Source organism: Sprattus sprattus (assembly GCF_963457725.1).
Source record: "Sprattus sprattus genome assembly, chromosome: 9".
NCBI classification, from domain to species: domain Eukaryota; kingdom Metazoa; phylum Chordata; class Actinopteri; order Clupeiformes; family Clupeidae; genus Sprattus; species Sprattus sprattus.
In genome coordinates, this window is record NC_137928.1 from 24089500 (window position 1) to 24109027 (window position 19528).

The 19528-nt window shown below is 39.4% G+C and overlaps 1 protein-coding gene across 2 annotated transcripts; it reads left to right on the plus strand.

The window, feature by feature from the left end:
* Positions 1-1141: 1141 nt before the first annotated feature.
* On the plus strand, positions 1142-18317 carry ddx6 (DEAD (Asp-Glu-Ala-Asp) box helicase 6). Of its 2 annotated transcripts, none has more exons than XM_080844724.1 (14): positions 1142-1272; positions 11919-12495; positions 12704-12767; positions 12867-12971; positions 13638-13767; positions 13924-14070; positions 14162-14256; positions 14354-14476; positions 14584-14712; positions 14855-14971; positions 15735-15798; positions 15940-16041; positions 16150-16331; positions 16461-18317. In XM_080844724.1, exons 2-13 carry the CDS (start codon positions 12305-12307, stop codon positions 16323-16325), a joined length of 1443 nt encoding a protein of 480 aa, XP_080700850.1. In that variant the 5' UTR covers positions 1142-1272; positions 11919-12304; the 3' UTR covers positions 16326-16331; positions 16461-18317. The 2 variants fall into 2 exon arrangements, with proteins under 2 accessions (XP_080700850.1, XP_080700851.1); XM_080844725.1 differs by lacking the exon at positions 1142-1272 and adding an exon at positions 3199-3337.
* Positions 18318-19528: the final 1211 nt, after the last annotated feature.

A 19528-nucleotide genomic window follows, 5' to 3' on the forward strand; every position in this document is an offset into this window, starting at 1 on the left:
TAGGCTAAAGAGAATAGGTTTGTTTTTAGTCTTGTCTTGAAACTGTCTATGGTGGGGGCAGTTTTGATGTGGTCTGGTAGAAGATTCCAAAGTTTTACTGCATAATAACTGAAGGCTGCTTGACCTTGTTTAGTTTTAACAGTAGGGGCCGCCAACAAGATTCTATCCTGGGATCGGAGGGGTCTGGGAGGTACATACGGCTGGAGCATGTCCTTAAAATATAAAGGTCCAAACCCATGCATGGACTTAAAAACAAGAAGCATCACTTTAAAATCAATTCTGTGGCTAACTGGAAGCCAGTGAAGAGATTTCAGTATTGCAGTTATATGTTCTGTTCTCCTGGTTTTGGTAAGAACTCTAGCAGCCGCATTTTGTATTAGCTGGAGCTTTTTAATATGCTTTTTGGGGAGTCCAGTGAAAAGACTATTACAATAGTCAATTCTGCTGGAAATGAATGCATGGACAAGTTTTTCAAGATCAGCCTGTGACATGAAACCTCTTAGTTTTGAAATGTTTTTTTACATGGTAAAAGGCTGATTTAGAGATGGATTTTATATGTTGATTGAATGACAGGTCACTATCTAGAATGACACCCAAATAAGACACCTGAATGACTGGCCTGATTAGTGATGAGACCCAGGTGTCTTAACTACATCGTGCATAGCCTGGGCAGCCAGTGGGAATGACATTTGCATTTATTTGTCCTTCATGTGACCTTATACCAACAACAAGATGGATTTGAAGATAATATCAAAGTTGCCTATGAAAATATATATCAAAAAGTGGTAAATCCCTATTGCTTTAAGCGCTGTGAAATAAGTTGCAGTGTAGCTTATTTTCATTGCACTTTGTTTTCATTGGTAGGTTATTTGCTTGTATCCTGCGTACATTTAAATTGCTCTTAGTAAAAGCATCTGAAATTACAAAGCCGATTATTTAGCCTCGAATACGAACTGTATTAAGTAATTTAGGCCCTAAACGTCATATGGTTGTCATATGTTCTCGTTTGCAGCTGAAAACGACTTCTAAATGTATTGCGTCTTTAAGAGTATGAAGAGTGTCCCCTATCAAAATAGGCAATGACTTGCCCCCAAATTGCAGCGTTTGCGAGCCTTCTTGTCAGGTGACATTCAGTGGGAGGGTTTAAAGAGACGTAGCCATTTCTGCAGTTCGGCATAGTTCTGAAAAACACATTGCACGAACGCTGTGACGTTTCTAGCAAGATAGTCGCATAGCCATTAAAAAAAAAATACTAAATCCTGCACTTTTGTGGTAAGTAGTGCGACACCGAAGGTTCAATCGGCCAGTACTTCTTACCAGACTTAAACGAATTTATTAGTCCTTACCTTCAACCTAGCATTCTATTTTCCGTATGACGTTGTTGCTGCCTTGATTCTATAGTTAGCTGTCTTAAGGTTGCCAGCTACCGTCATTTCTTATGCGCTAACTCGCTAGCAAACAGGCTGTTCAGCAAGTGACATAATAATGAGTGCACCCACCAGCGGACTTGTCAACTATTTCGTAGCAGACAATACTTCAGGTCAACTCGCTTAACGTAACTGGCGACGTGTGTCATGTATCTGGCTCAGTATTTAACGTTACACCACACTGGGTGAGGTAGCTTGAAAGCTAACTTACAACTATGCTTGTCGGCTAACTAGCTAGTGCGCAGGATATACGGCTAACGTTAACTATCGATTCCCTTCAAACGTATCCCTTAAAAGGATAGGGTCAATGTCTGAACTGTAACATTTGGCCATTAAGTTAACATGGGTAAAACAAAATGAATTGGCTACATTTTGCAACGTAGGATAAGGGGTTATAAGTTAAAGATAGAAGCACCAACGTTAATGTAAGCCGTTAACATTAGCTAGCTATCCTGACAGGTTGAAAGGTTGGTTCGCAAATATTTTTTTTTTATCAATGTTTGGAGATTTTATGTTTATTCCCACTGTGGTATACAATTAAGCTTTGCGTCTGTGAGTGTCATGTATGTTTTCGATACTTTGCAACGTAAGTTGTCAGCAAGGCAGCAGCTTGTTGTTTGGGCTAAACCAACGGCGTTTAACCATTGTCAGGTCGACACAAACCTCTCAAAATGACTTGAGCTTTAGCGGTCTCACATCTGACAATTTCTTCTGGCCACACATGAAGTTTGTCAGCAAAAATACGTACACAACAAAGTGGGGCTATATGTTAAAACAGTTTACGTTATGTGAGAAAGGATTGGCTAACGTCTAGCTAAGGACGTGCCAATATTTGGTAATGGTGTTTAACAAGCTACATGGCTTGATCATTAACTAAGCGTTAGTTGGCTGACTATGCAAAGACTATTGACACGAAACCAGAAAATTAAACCATGGGCCACCTAAAAGATGTTTGTCCTGATGATCCAGTAAAATCGGTCAGAACGTTGGACATCACATGAGGCCATTTTGATTACAAGTTGCTAGCATGCTGGCTACCCTGCTGTCTGTGGATAGACATCAGACGTTTATTACAAACTGAAACATGCAGACTTCGCGACCGAGCAGCAACAGCTAGCTTAAAGCGATAGCATGTGATTGTTCGTAGTTTTGGTTTTAGGTACGTCTGTGTATCATCGTCACATTCTTTTTGACGGTGTATATGGGCATGTTAAGGAAGGGTAAACATACCTGTCGTTTCCACTAACCGCTTAGGCTGTTCACTAGACTAATTAGTTTAATGCTCTGGGCAGGAAACTTCACAATTGGGTAGGAGCAGGTCTCACAGCAGGACGTGGTCAAGTGTGTGTGTGTGTGTGTGTGTGTGTGTGTGTGTGACACACATACACACATCAGATAGCAAGCTAGATGGCTTTTAATCACTGCTGCTGTCTGCGCTTACCTGTCAAATCTATTGGCTTTTAGCTGGTTAGCTTGACTCCATACGTCCCTCTAGATATCCATTCAGTGTGTGTGCTGGAAAAAGCTGTGGTGTATTTGCACACTCCTGGTTCTGTAAATGAGGAAACCAACAAAATGGTTATAAGCCTACCACCTGGCATTATTCCAGCCAGTCGAATACAGTGGTTCAGGCGCTTGGAAGGTGGGGATGTATTTGATTAGCTTTTGTACTGCACGTGGAACGGCTGCACGTTGAAAAGAACACAAGTTAATATAACAAATTGCTTGTCATTAAAATAGAGTTGTGTTTTTCTGCTGTTCGCTGATTATTAACTGGAAACCATTTGAGTTTGACAGTCCTACTGCAAGTCATGTGACTTGCCTGATGGACAAATGTATCATAAACTTGAACTTACGTTTTAGAAATGCGGGGCCCAAGCACCAAAGGACGTTGGCACTAATTGTGAAAAGTGAGTGAGTGAGGGAGTCTGCAATGTTAAACATGGATGATCCTCTGTCTGCAACTGAAACAATTATTCATGCAGTTTTTTTTCAGATTTTAATGTTAATTTTAGTGGCATTTTGATCACCCAGAGGAGTTTTTGTTTCCCAATTGATGTAGATATTTGTATGATTAAAATGAATGGCCCAGAGGCATTTTGCCCTACCGAAATGTTTGTTTTGTCCTAAACTTGCATAATAACTTGGGTGTCTATGAAATAAGGCTGAGTTTCGAGATATTTCAAAATGATCTCTCAGCTGTTGTCTGCCATCACAGCAGTGTTAATTTCGTAGACGAAAGCTATGACGAAAAATATGCGTTTACAACCTTTTTCCCATGACTAGGATGCGACTAAGACATGACGAAAACCGATCTTTGAAAATAAAAACTATCTTAACTTTCGTAGACTAAACGAGACGAAAATTTTGGTGGTTGAATATGTCACAATATAGATTTTTTTTCTTAACTTGCATGAACCTAACATCATTGGTTGAATGTTGCCCGGTCCTGTATCCCTCCACTCCCTGATATACCCAGACATGCAAGTGACGCCCTAACAAACGTTATGTGGCTCCAGTTCAAGCATTCGGTACTGGAATAAAACAAATAGATATCTGGACACTCTTTAATTATAACTTGACAAAAAATAAGACACAATGCACCGCAATAATGGAGTGAAACCTTGTGGCATCAAAATAGGTGGGAAGAACACAACAAGAGGCAGCTGAAAGCTTACAGCCCTGCAATTTATACCACTGTAAATGAGCTAGTAACTGTCAAATGATAATTACTTAGCTTATGTTAACTACTAATTAGAATATGTAAGCCAAAATTTTAAGGGGCAGTCGACTGCATAGGTTGTCCGCTTGGATAGCTGGCTAGTAATTTTCAATTGAAACCTACCTTGCCTTGCCAATGATCTCAAAAACTTTTAGCTAGCTAACGTTAGTTAACTACAAGGTAGCATATCTAATTTATACTAGCTATCGATAGCTCGCTAAGTTATACTAGCTATCGATAGCTAGCTTGTAAACTCATTGCAGAATGGACTACTAGCCTATAGGACAGGCCTATATGACATTAACCCTCTAGATCCCATAGCGGCCGTGGACGGCCTTCTTGTAGAATCCCATAGCGGCCGTCGACGGCCGTAACTTTTAAAGACACGGTGTTAATACTACAACATTAATATATGATAAAATACACCGCTAATGGATAGATTAACTTCTTACTTTTATTTTGAAACCGGAAACGGGATATGCTGTCATTGGCTTTTTTTAAGTATTTGCTAATTTAACCTTGCTACTGACAGATCGCCTGAAGATTACAGTGTCTGTTGGAATAAAGGCTAGAAATCAGAGACGTCTACATCTGTTCTCACTGGATGATACCGTATTTTTGTGCACCAATGACGACGACTAATCACGTTTGTATGACAGTAACGATCCTGTTTGAGAAGTCAGAAATAAAAAAACGTATTCAAATAGAAATATAAGTATCCTCCTGTTTATTTCTGACTAGCTAAGGGCTCAGATACACATACGCGTTTTTGTAAAAACGCGACGCTAGGAAATACATTGATTCCTATGGTACGGCGCGCTTTCACGCAAAGCGCCCCGTACCATAGGAATCAATGCATTTCCTAGCGTCGCGTTTTTACAAAAACGCGTATGTGTATCTGAGCCCTAACTCGCCAGTAACGTCTTCGTATGGCAGTAACTGAGAAGTGTTGGTTTACAAATAGCACCAGCCTCATCGTATACATAGACAAAAGTCATAGCTAGATCAGTGATGTTAGAATAGATTGTAAAGCCATGACACTTTTATTAGCAGAGATATGTAACATTTAATAATTGGTCTTTGAGGGACGTTCAGTAAAGCTAATTTTCACGTTACCTCACTTGTGGAAATGGCGGTCAATTCGTGACTTTAGCAACCTACGAAGGAAGCACCCGCGTCTGTGGGTGAGAGCTATTATTTGCACAAATAAACGACGTGGGTAATCGCCTGTGTTTTCTGGTTTTCAGAAGAAATGTCTTACAATTTGTATCGTCATCTCAATTTCCATGACCAGTTTGCCAGCTTACTTGCTAGCTCTACATTGACTGAGGTAACGTTAGTCTGAGGAGTTCGTCTGGAGTTGGTTGATAGCCAGCTATTGACTCAGCCTCATCACTTACTAAACTGATCAGTTTAAGATAAATAACATGTATAGTAAAAAAAACTTCATCTCTACTAGTATTTCAAATCCCTCATTTGTTTTGAGCTGTAAGCTTATGGTAACAACAGTAGCTACAATCAATAGCAAGGTCATCATTGAATATTGAAAACCTCATATTGAAATGGTATTCAGCAGATTATTCGACAGCCAACTAGTAATATGTTATGATGTTAAATTTTAAGCTTGTACAGCTTTTATGCTGTGGAAAAGCTAATCACAATGAAATCAGGACCAAGGTATAGGACATCACTACTACAAAAATCTATAGTAGATGTGATATAGCTTGTCTGTATGTAGTAGGTACACACTGGGATATTGAGCTGATGTTGTGGCATAAAACAATTGACATAAAAATGGATGAAACAATAATGACTTCCACTGTGATGGCTTACAATAATAGGATAGTTTTTTCTTTTTCTTTTATGTGTCAGGATGTCAGTTGTTCCACCTCATCTGAGGGTAGAGAAGTGAGTGAGGGTGCTGTGGCAGCAAAGAGAAGTGAGGACATGGGGGGAGAGGAACAGCGAGAGGCCTGATGAGCATAAGGAAGCTTCAGTAGGACATAGTAGGTTTCTCACTGACGGAATTGAAGATGGAAAGTTGTCAGCTTACAAGTGGTGGTGTTTGTATAGGTAGTCTGACATTACAGTCTGTAGTCTATAGTAGTCTGACATTAGATCTATTACTACCCTCACATAGTGTACTGGTATGCTCGATGGGTTAAGTGTTCTGGGAATGTGTTCATGGTATTTGAGACGAGTGAAAATGATTGGAAAAAACTGTAAAAACAAACTTTTCCGTTGGTTTGTACATACAAGTTTTGTGTGGCAAGAATGCCAGGTGTGATAAGTGGTACAGTGGTTAGTGTTGTTGGCTAACAAGTAGGCTATCTGACCTGGGTTCAATTCCTGGCCAATGAAAGATGATAGTGTAAATCACTTTGGATAGACATGTTTGTTTTAGTTCCCTTTTTGGGTCACTTTGTCTCATTGATGGCCCATGACTTTCATAAGCAGCAGTAATAGTGGGAAAATGTCTTCATTGACACCTACAGTACATCTATATTTTACATGTATGTACATTTCAACGCAAATGCTGTACAGCGGTAGTTGGTAGCAAGGCTGCAAAACAAACAAAACAAAGATGTAAACTAAATTCCAATCAAGATGTAAACTATATACATTTATGTAGGCTAAAAACTAAATCTGTCTTATGTCAAGTGTATAATTTAATTTGTCTGAAAATACAGCATCATTCCATCTACAGTGATCGAAATTGTGTCTGGTTAAAAAACTAAAGTTAACTGTTTTGAACAGAGTATCTAAATATCTTGAAAAAAAAAATGCTGTAGTTGCACAGCATTTTGCTGGTGGTGAACATTGACTGCATTTTGGATCTAAGCAATGGAAAAGTATCCCATTTAGTTGGTCTACTGCTGGATGTGTTAAGTGTTTTGAGAAAGAGTACATGGTATTGAACCAAGTGTGAAAATGATTGGAAAAAACTGTAATGGTCTCACTTTCGGAAGCTTGTTACCAGAGTCTGCTATCCCTGGGTTTGAACAGGGTAGGTATCTGAATAACTCCTCATACTTATTTCATGGCATTGGTGTCTGCCACATAGGACACTTGTAAGGCTGGATCAGATGAACAGTAGTCAAGAAAAGAGGCTATATGATGGATACCCAGGTGGATGTTTATCTTCACAAACACCTTCACCTCCTCCACAAATGTATTGCACCAGGATGCTTTTGAAGAGGCATAGAGTTAGGTGTTTTCCACCAAATTAGCAAAAATGTTGGTAATCTGTATGGTTAAGTAGTGTTAATATTTTAATATTAATTTTAATATTTATTCATTTATTTACAAAATATATAACAAATACTAATAAAAAACATTAAGAATATATTAAATATAATAACTACATCTGCTGTACGGTTCAAAACTTATGAATTTGAACTTTAGGGTGTGTGTAATGATTTGTATTTTAATATTTGTAGAAGTCACTAATACATATTTGATATCATATTAACAAAGAATTTATGCCCTTTCAAACAAAACAAACTTGTAATTGTAATTTTTCTTTTGTTTTCTAACTGTAACTGTTTGTTTACAGAATAACAAAAAATGAAGGAATTCTCTGTTTTTCGTGGGATTTTGCTGCAGTGTTCTAGAATTCCGTTGGGGTATAGAGGGTTAATCAAGAAAAAAATGAATGTCATTGTTTAACATATCCTTGTCTATTTGGGCAATTGTTATTATCATTGGCACCACTGTCAAAACTATCCATCTAGCTAAATCTGTTGGTTATCAGATTACACAGCAATTCATATGGAGGATATGTGATTGATTTAACCTCTAAGGCCAGGTAGGCATGAATTGTGGTATCCCTTGAATATTCAAAATCTAGACTTGATATTCTCTTATATTTTAATGATAATATTGTTAGTTAAGTATTGCCTTAAAATTATTATTTACATTGAATTAGTTTGAATTCAGCTGCATGCACTAGGACAGGGGTGGCTAACCAGTCCAGCTTAACGAGCCGCAACAAAACCCAACAACATTCGAGGAGCCACAAGGAATCTAGGTTCCCGCTTTTGGGGTGGATCACCCCCTACATAAAACCTATAATTTTTCCTGCGACCCAGCACAACTAGGGGGGTCTGGGGGCATGCTTCCCCCAGACCATTTGAAAATAACCTTTTAAATGGTGTCCTCTAGTGGGTTTTAGGAAGAGACATTAACACATTTAGATTTAAAATATGGCACTAAAATAAACATATTGAGGACATCTGCTGAGATTTTGTTTTGGATGTGTGTGAAGCAGGAGCACCCTGACCTGGGAGAGAAAGCTTAGGAGCAGTTAGTACCCTTTGCCTCCACATATTTATGTGAGGCCTCCTTCTCTGCAATGACTGTGATCAAAACAAAGCAGAGAAACAACCTGTGCCTGGAGAAGAGCTTAATCACAGCAGTTGCCTCCCTTTTTTTGAAAATAACCTTTTAAATAGTGTCCTTTAGTGAGTTTTAGGAAGAGAAATTAACAAATGTAGATTTAAAATATGGCCCAAAAATAAACATATTGAAGACATCTGCTGAGATAGGTGCTAATTATAGTTAGTCAGATATCATCTGTTCAATTTTCAAACTCTCCCTAACTATATGATTTTTTTGCTCGAGCAATATTCCATGACCCCTGATACGATGCCAACGAGACCGTTTCAGAGTAGTACTTTCCAAAAAAGCCGAGTCTGTTTCTTTGACTGACGTTTCAAAGTATGACAAAATATAGGCTACATGAATAAATACCCCATTCAAATCGGGACAGCTTTTTGTCTGTATTTCCAAATATATTGCGTGCAAAATATGCATTTTAGCTGTATATTTTTCAATATGAAAATTCTGTGCACCAAGAGAAAAGTCAGTGAGCCCTCGAGCTGGAGCCGAGCCACACGTCAGCCGGCAAAGAGCCGCAGGTTCGGCACCCCTGAACCAGGAGATCAGTATCTTAGAGACTAATTGCATCCACAATTTAAGTACTGCAAGTTTGACTATTATGCAGTTGTAGAAACAACACAGGGCTCCCTAGGCCTGAGAATTAAAGGAAAGGAGTTTAATGTGGCTATAAGATGGACTTTGAAATGTGACTAAAATTAGACTAAAATGTAATAAGACTTCTTCGACTCAAACTAGACACAAATGTTCTGAGTTTTCCTCTACGAAAACTAGACTAAAACTAAGGAGGATACAAATGACTAAATGTGTCTAAAACTAATATGCATTTTTGTCTTAAGACTAAATCTAAAATAGCTGTCAAAATGAACACTATCACGGTTGAATTGCTGCACAGCTTCTCTCAGTGTAAGATTTTTGCAATTTGTCAAATAGGGCTGCAACTAACAACTATTTTGATAGTCGAATAATCTATCAATTATTGAAACAAATAATCGACTATTTGGATTATGAATCACAAAATTACTCAATGGCTCCTATTTATCTATTACCTTTAACATTTTGCTTGAGTTTGTTTTAGGCATTTTCTAACTGGCCATTAAGATGCAAACTTTCTTCAAAAATGTCTTGGTCAATGGTTGAGATTAATTCAGTGAGTGCAATTCTCCAGTGTTATCTAAACCTTTCCATTCAACATCAACAGTATGTCCATAACAATAAAGCAATGTTTCAGCAAAGGATTTCTAAACACATGGGCTTGGGTTTAACATGGAAAGTTACGGCACATTTGGAATGTGAACAGGAATATTTAATTAGCTTTAGCTAGTTGTCTCTGACATCTTCGATGTGCCTGTCACTCACTCACAAAATCTCAAATTCTAAACAAGATCGCGTTGTACCGTGATGTCCATCTTAATCACAGAGTTTTCAATTCTGTCCACTAGGGGTGTAAAAAAATAAACCGATACGTATCGATATCCGTTCTTATCGTGTAAGATACGACTACATCGATGCGTGAAGTCCCGTATCGGTTTTAAACACAAAACACTCGCTGGCCTGTTGCATTTTTATCTCAGTCAGAACAATGACAGCTTGTCATTGGCCAAAGCCCGCATAGCATAAACCAATTAGGCTGTATTCTCACTATTAACGCCTGAGAGAACCTGGAGAGAATGACAGATTACAACTCTCAACAATGCTATGCTAGCTACACTATTCATTTTCAATGGCCGATGCTATGCTAGCTACTTCAGCCAAGGAAGGTACATCGTTGTTGATTGCGTGTTTCTACAGACATCCTTGGATTTAAATAATTATAAAATAATAAATAGGAGAATATTTGTATCATAAACAATTATGTTTAACATTTATAGTCATGATTCCTAGACCGAGCCATCATGATGTCCTAACATTTAATATAAGCACTGTATGAACAGTGCAAATTGCAGTGCAGACATCCCAAGTATCCCGGAAGGTCCGGGAGTCTTCCACATATTGATAACGACTCCCTGATGCCCGCAAATTACTTAAAATCTCTCGCTTGCAAGAGCAAGCGAGCAAGACCGCGCACACGAGACAGACGTGCTCCAAACCGCATTAGCATCTGTGTAGCGCACGCACGACAGAACCGAATTAATCAGTTCAGTGTATCTAGGAACAGGGGCACCATGGCACAGGGAGAGTGCCCCCTAAAAAGGGTCCTCCAAGTAATCTGCGAACGCAAGCTGTTCTGAATATTTTTTCAACCTTGTTCGTTTGGCCATCCCATGTCATCTTTACAGGCACGCTTTTTAAGGCATTTACGGTAACGTGTGACGTTGGGAAAGCTGCTGGAGCGTTATGCTATCTAACGTAGGCTAACGAGCTCAGACAGTTGGCTGACAGACGCCTTGCAAATCACATCAACCATTTTTGCTGGTTACAATAACGGTGTTACCGGATAGTACATTTTCGGTTTCTCTCTAACTTTGGAAAAATCTAAGCATTAAAAAATACCGAAAAATGTACATTTGCATAAAAGACACGGTCGTCAGAGTTTGGTCCGATTAGCTGTTTATCGCTTCACTGTATTGGTAGTCCATTTTCCTGCTCACTTTTTCTCGCACGCCACCTTCATTGAGGCAGAGGATAAATTCGCCTCCCCTTTGTGTTTTTTCTGACAGATCAGCAAGATTAAATAGCTTCTACACATACGTGAAATACATTACCTTGAAAATGGATACAAACGAAATATAATAAAAGTGTCTACAAATATTTCAGTGATGACAAACAATGAGAAAGCAAAAGGCATCCGATCAACCCAGTGTGTGAGGGATGCCACAGGACATAATCAAATTCAGCGATTTCATTATAAAAATGATTAGAATCATACAAAAATTACATTTAAATCAGAGATCAGTAGATCATTTCAATATTTATTTTATCTTATCATTATTTGTTTTAACTGTTCAACTATTTGTTTTTAACTTTTCACTTTTCATGAGGCTCTGCCTCTCCTGACTGCACGTATGTATGTAATGTGGTTGGGTTGGCCTGTGCCCGTGCAACATTCAACTCAGGAATGTTTATGATTAAACTGCTACCAGAGCACAAAATAGTTTACAACAGCACAAAGTTCTTCATAGATCTAGCCTCTTAATTAAGCTGTCAAAGTGCACCAGATTGATGCATTGAACTTTAAAATGTGCAAAATGTTCTTATACGTAAATAAAATATATTCCCCGGGGACTCGGGGAGCATGCCCCGGACCCTCCCAGGGGGTTCGCATCGTTGTCACCTTTTTCATCCCTGATGAGTTTGCACCCCTGTAGTTAATCAGCAATTGCAGTACACTTAGTATGTGGTACTAAATGTGTTTCCTTCTTTCTTCTTAGGTTGATGTCTTTGGATACCGTTCAACTTTAAAACTTGGAATAGGAAGAGTGAATATGGAAACACTAAAATAACTGATACTTTGGTGTCCTAGCCTCTTTTGTCATGGGTCTATACCTTTGAAAAGGTGGACTTGGCCATTCTTATTTGTGCTTACAGCATCACTGACTCCTTTTACTGAATGAATATTTTGAATCTTCAAAGAAAACATTGATGGGAGAAGAACAAAGAACCTGAGAATCTATAACGTTTTTTTCTTTTTTTTTCATCCAATTTTTCTTCTAAACTTGCAAGGGCAAATTGCACATCCTTGCGAACTCTCGGAAATAGAAGCGTAGTCCTTTTTATTACTTCTGTCGGATTGAGTTTGCCATTTTGAAAAGGAACGATGACTACTGCTAGAACAGAGAGTCAAGTGATTCTGGGCTTGTCCAACCAGAATGGCCAGCTTCGGGGCTCAGGGAAACCAGCAGCTGGCCCAGGTGGAGTGAGTCCTCAACAACCAGCAAGCCAAGTGAAGGCCTCTAGCACAATCAACAATGGCAGTTCCCAGCCAGCACCAACAAACACAGTCATCAAGTAAGCCTTCGTCTTTGTCAAACTCTAAGCCTTCCTCCATGTCAAACCACTGGGGTGTTTTTATGTTGAATGGGGGACATGGTTTTATAAGCCGGTGTTGATTTCCTATTCTACCTTAATATCTTTGAATGAAAACAACATGAAGCTCTGTGTTGTAAATGTGTTTTAATAATGCCTTTGGTTATGGACTTTTCCCTTCTGCCATCAGACCTGGAGATGACTGGAAGAAAAGCCTACAGCTCCCTCCAAAAGACACGAGAATGAGGACTTCGGTGGGGACATGACCTAAATTGAATCCAATTAAATCAAGGAAAAATTGTAGATGAGTTAGAGTGGAGTGGAGCCCTAATATTACGTTTTTTTCTCTCCAGGATGTGACTGCAACCAAGGGGAATGAATTTGAAGATTACTGCTTGAAGCGGGAACTGCTTATGGGGATCTTTGAGATGGGCTGGGAGAAACCTTCCCCTATTCAGGTACAGGTTTATGGCTGTAGCACACAGTCATAATTTATCTTTTAACCATTGGATTCTGTTTCGGTCAGAATGACCTATTGAAAGATCTTTCTTGAAGTGCATGAAACAAAAATTTTATATTTTTGATCATGAACCTCATTTTCTCTATTGTGCATGATTATTTATATGTTGTGCACCGATTTGCTTGTGCTACACCAATTACGTCTGTTGAGAGAAATGACTGACTATAACTTTTTTCGCCTGGAAGTTAGTAACCTAGCTATCTTTAGCTTAAGGAAACATCTTAACAGTTTGTAGTTTCTCCAAATCCAAAATTGTATGAGCCACATTTAGGCAGCTAACCTTAAACTACTGTATTGTTAATGGTTATGTTGAAGATGATTATGTATGAGAACATTTTACCTGTGCCACCTTCATTTACTGGGGAAATTCCTGCAACCTGTAGTTTTGAGCCATGTGACTTATTTTAGTGATCAGTCTATATCTCAGGCTTCACTGACTGGCAGTCTTGGTAGCATACTTGTGATCATTTGAAGTGAATGAGCCCATTATGCTCAACCTTACATGTAATGCTGTAATAGGATAAAAGATCTTGTGCTCACTCCCCTGTCAAAATGGTAGTCCGTTTGAAAGTATGTTTAAGAGCGCTGTCGTCTGCCCCAACAGGAGGAGAGCATTCCTATTGCTCTGTCAGGGAGGGACATCCTGGCCAGAGCAAAGAACGGCACTGGGAAGAGCGGAGCCTACCTCATCCCCTTACTTGAACGCATTGACCTAAAGAAGGACTGCATACAAGGTGACGTTTTGGATGTGTGCTGAGATGACCCTGATATTGATATGTATTATTAAATATTTGACATTGTGCCATGGGTTCAGAGTGGCTATTTTCAATATAGAACAAGTGAGGATGGGAAATGTTACTCCCCACAATTTAAATTTGTTTTTTCTGCAGCATTGGTCATCGTTCCTACTCGAGAGCTGGCCCTGCAGGTGAGTCAGATCAGCATCCAGGTCAGCAAACACATGGGTGGAGTTAAAGTCATGGCAACTACTGGTGGCACTAACCTTCGCGATGACATCATGCGACTTGATGAGACGGGTACATAATGAAGTAGCTCTAATGATGTGTAACACTACTTTCTACTGCCCACCTCAGATGTATTTTGACTTGTTATCTTTTCCTTTTATAGTACATGTGGTCATTGCCACACCAGGAAGGATCTTAGACCTCATTAAAAAAGGAGTGGCAAAGGTCAGCCAAGTGCAGATGATCGTGTTGGATGAGGCAAGTTGGATGTTATAAAATAAAAATACAAATCTGTTATGAAAGCTGTTTGAAGAGTTGCATTTAATCTTTCTTTTCGCTCTAATGCTTTGAGCAGGCTGACAAACTCCTGTCCCAGGACTTTTTGCCGATGATGGAGGAGACTTTGAGCTTCATGTGTAAGCAGAGGCAAATCTTGTTGTATTCTGCTACTTTTCCTCTCAGTGTGCAGAAGTTCATGGTAAGTTCTTTAAGGGACAAAAAGAATGTCACTTGGATTTGATGCTTAAGTCTAAACGAGCCGATAATGGTGTGCATGCTGGACTAATGCAGTGTGTTTCTTTCTAGAATGCCCAACTGCAGAAGCCTTACGAGATTAACCTCATGGAGGAGCTGACTCTGAAGGGCGTGACCCAGTATTATGCCTACGTCACAGAAAGGCAGAAAGTGCACTGTCTTAATACTCTGTTCTCTCGGGTGAGCACTTTATTCTTCATGCTTTTTTATTATTTCTCTTTTTAAGTGTGTAGAGTTGATGAATTCAGTATTCCATTTTGCACATGTAGTGTTTTGAGACCTCCGTTGCTCATCCAGCTTCTCTCCCCTTTCCCCCTCTTAGCTCCAAATTAATCAATCAATAATCTTCTGCAACTCATCCCAGAGAGTTGAGCTCCTGGCTAAGAAAATCTCTCAACTTGGCTACTCCTGTTTCTACATTCACGCGAAGATGAGACAGGTTGGTGGATACGATCTTGCATCGTACGCTTCTTTTCTGCTAGCTACAAAGAATAACTATATAGCCATGAGTCATAATGTGCAAAGTATATGTGATGCATTGCTCTGTCAATTTTGAAGTACATCCCCCTTGATTCAACTGTATATTCACTCATCTGTCTGTCAATATTGATAATTACTGATCATTTTTAAGGACCTATTTTAAAGGTCCAGTTCACGATTCTTTAAAGGCTATATATTTTTAAATAAAGAGCAGGAAGAAAAGGTAGAATTTAACCACTTGACTATATAGAAACAGTCTCTGTAGGGATCCTTTCTATGTTGTCAGACCCTCATAATAACATTTATGAGCTTGCTTCATAGTATTTTTGATCATTAATTGTCCATAGTAAACATTTGGGCCCAAAAAGATCTATTGGGCTTTCCCTTTAAAGAAACCAATAGGTTTGGTATATGTTTGTATTTTTTTTTCTGAATCACTACATATTATGAAAATTCAAATATGCCATCCATAATACTTGCATATTATTGCACCTGAACATGTGCTCAATATACAAAATGAAATTCATTGTCATTCCGGGACTATGGTTTAAAGTTGCTTACATTTCAGAAATATCAGTGCATGTCCGACTCGTCAGTGCCTAAATCTAGCCACAGACTCCAGAGTTCAATTCAAATTAATATTTTACATTCCTCATGCCATTTTGTGGATAGTTTGTCTTTGGAGATGTGGATGCATGATTATTCTGTTCTATGCCTGGCAGGAACACCGTAACCGTGTATTCCATGACTTCAGAAACGGTCTCTGCCGGAATCTAGTCTGCACTGGTGAGTCCTGCCAATTTTCTTTCCAGAAATAGGAATCTTTGGCCACCATCTGTCACTGCAGTATACAAGTCTTTTACCTGTTGTTATCTTTCTACGTGATGAAAAATGTTGTCATTTAAGGATGTTTGGTCATGTTTTTAGATCTCTTCACCAGAGGAATTGACATTCAAGCTGTGAATGTGGTGATAAACTTTGACTTTCCCAAGCTTGGAGAGACATACCTTCATCGTATTGGCAGATCTGGTATGCATTCATATACAACAGAGAACCAGTGAACACCATTTCTTAATGTGGTGAGAAAAAATTATTCTAATTCCTCACAATTCTTTTTGTCTATCTGTGTGACACCAGGACGCTTTGGGCATTTGGGTCTAGCCATCAATCTGATCACCTATGATGATCGCTTCAACCTGAAGGGTATAGAGGAGCAGTTGGGAACAGAGATCAAACCCATCCCCAGCAGCATCGATAAGAGCCTCTATGTGGCAGAGTTCCACACTGAGACTGGGGAGGAGCTGAAACTGTAAGGAGAGGTGAGGGACCATACTTTTACATTTGGACATTTCCCCCTTAATATCACTATAAATTCTTTGCATGGGTGATTTGAATTGAATGTTTACTACATGTTTTCTAAACTTGATTTTTCTCCGCTTTGCCTCCAGATCTGTCCCATACTTTTAGTTGCCCCAACCCCACCGTGCTGTGGGGACTTTTGTTCTTGTTTGTTTTGTTTGGTTGTCTGCACCGTTGTTTGTCCTTTCCATGTCCAGTTTTTTTTTTTTTTTTTTGATTGCTTCATAAGAATTCTGAAATCCTGATCCATGGGGAAAGGGAATCATGCTCTGAACAGGAGGCTGAGCTGAAGATCCACCAGAAGACTCGGACACTATACTGAGAAAAGAAGTATGGATTAAAGGGACTCGAGCACCTTTCATGAGAGAAGAAATGACAACCAACAGCCCATTCCTTATCAGTTATTACAATCACAGCAACCCCTTTTCAGTTTTATTTTCTCCTTTTTAAACTAACTGTATCAAGTGCCTTAACAAGCAGCTTTTAGAAGTAATCTCATAATGCCCCACACCCTCTTGTACATTGTCTTTTGGGTGTCTTCCAGTTTCCACCACCTACTGCGCTCACTTCTAACACCCCAAACAAAAACATGCTCCTTGCGATTTTTCTTCATTCAGTTTTTGAATAGATTCGAGCTGAGAACTTCTTGCTCCGTCATAGAGTGGGCTTATGAAAAAAAAAAGCCAGAGATGACAACACGTTCATGCTGTCTTCATTGGATACAACACTGCAGTGAGAGACAAGGATGTGTGTGTGTGTGTGTGCTACCCACTCCTGCTCAGCTGTGGCAGGACTGATGTTGCTCCTGAGTTTCCTTAAAGGCTCCTGTTGGCTGTTAATCCATTCGGTGTCGTGGAGCATGTACTTCTATAGACTCAACCTTTCCTCTCCCCGGTCTTCGTTGTGCAGACTGAGAGACATGAGCAGATACTCTACAGACTGTCTCCTGGCAACCGTGATTCCTTCCTGATGGAATCTGTAAAAAAAAAAAAAAAAAATGTTTCTTTGGCCCCAGGAGTGACATTCGTAATGGGTGGCTCCTCTCACTTCAAGATGTGCCATCCTCACTGCTTATGTGGCACACTGTAAACTTTTGTAAATACTTTCATTTTTAAGGATCGTTTTAAAATGTGTTTAAAGGCTTGGTGATGAATAGGGCATCTCTGAGACTTGGGGTTCTGTCAGCACTATTTTCTTTTTTTAATGTATAGATATACTGAAACCAAAGTGTTCCCAACCCCTTCCTCCTCTGCTGGTGACGAGCAGCAAATTAGACTACATTTATTTATTGATTCAAGATTTATTTGGTGATACAAGAAGGATGCAGATAGAGATTTCCTCCCAGTTTTGTTATTGGTTTACCTGTTCATCTTGGCACTTTTTTATTTAAAAAGCTTCCCAAGCATCCTTAAACCAGTGTTGACAGATACTCTTGATATTCAGACTGCTAAGAAAAAATGAAAGCCTTGTATGAACACAACTTACTTGCTCTCCATCTAGAAATGCAGATGTGGGAGGTCGGCAGACCCTAGTCAAAGTGACTTCACAACATAAATGAATTTCTGCATCATGTGGACATGTATTTTGCTGCAGGGCAGCTTAATTGGCAGTTAGTAAATTGATAATGCTGTTACATTGGTCTCCGTACTGCCATATGCACTAAAATGACTTCTGCAAGTGAGTACACACATTAGAATTTAGATTGTTGTGAACTCTCTGCAAAAGAAAGGAGTTGGTGAAGGAGAAACTGAAAAATGAGAAACGATCTGAACTTGTGGAACACTAAAATTGAATAGAAGTCATCATATTGGGCTTTAAAAAGACAGTGCTGCTCGAATGCAAGGTGTAAAAAAGGCACTGTGAGCCTAAATGTTGACGAATTCAGGGTCCGACTGCACTGATAATTACAGTGTTGGCTGTCGGGCTAAGGAGCTGCAGTGTTAGAAGGGGAGTTTATTTTATTTGGGGAGGGATGTGGGTGGGTATAGGCACACAGAGGCCCTGGGGCTAATGGACACACGATTTTGTGTGTGTAATTTTTTTGTTTGTGTGCAGCAGAGCAACACCCTTTAGCACTAAGCCTTGGAGGTCTGTATGTGTGCGATACAGAGTGGAGGGCAATTTTTTTTATTATTGTTTTTTCCCCGCTGCTGCTGCTTATTTACTTTAGAAGTAGATAACGATTGGGTTGGGGATGGGAAAATGTACTGGGGGGAAATGGTTCTTGTAATGTTCCCTTGAAACTTAAAACTGCCAAACTTCATGCCAGTGAGCAAATAAGCTCTCTGTGGCAGTTCCCCTGTAACCGTAAGATGCTCAAATTAGAGTTCCACTGTTCATCCATAAGTGTTCTAACAGCTAATTTTTGTGCACACTTAAAATTGAGGAGAAAAAATGTGTATTGCACACCAAACTTTTGAGAGGAAATTGGATGTGATGGAGTCAATTGATTATGGGAATAAGATCCTATTAAGTTAAATAGTGATGTGCAGTGGAACTCTGGGCCCTTGTTCTCTCTGCTATAGTGCCCGTACAATACACACAAATCTACCAGTCACATATTTGAGCTTTTCTAGGGTGGGGGGAACAAAAATGGAGATTTGTGTGACGAGGAGAGAACAGGGGCCAGATTGCAGGATATCTTGGCAGCTACCTGCATTTTCCCTTTCTTGCATTGGACACTGCCAGCAAACACTGAAAAGCATATAATGCCCTTTTGTTAGCTGGCAGTGGCTAGGCTGTAAGAATTGAGTGTGTGTGTGTGTGTGTGTGTGTGTGTGTCTGTGCGCGTGCGTGCGTGTGTGGATGCTCATGTGTGGAATTGCTTTGAAGGATGAGGGAGAGGGCATCTTACCACAAAAGTGACAGAATTTGTCTCATTCTTCAAAGATTTTTTGTTTGTTTGTTTTTTTAAGGGATGTTTGTGGGTGGGATATTGCTGCCCGAATGCATCCAATTCTTGCCTCAACTGTATTTAAAGTGGTTATCTCTAACCCTACAGTTTACAGTGGAGTTGCAGGATATGGATGCATTAGCTTTGGGAGGGATGGACAGTAGAAAGACTACCTGGAATAGTCATATGTTTTGGTTTATTCAAATGAAAAATTGTATGCCCTTAAATTGAGCCAGGTTATGTTTCCCCATTTTCAAATTCGTT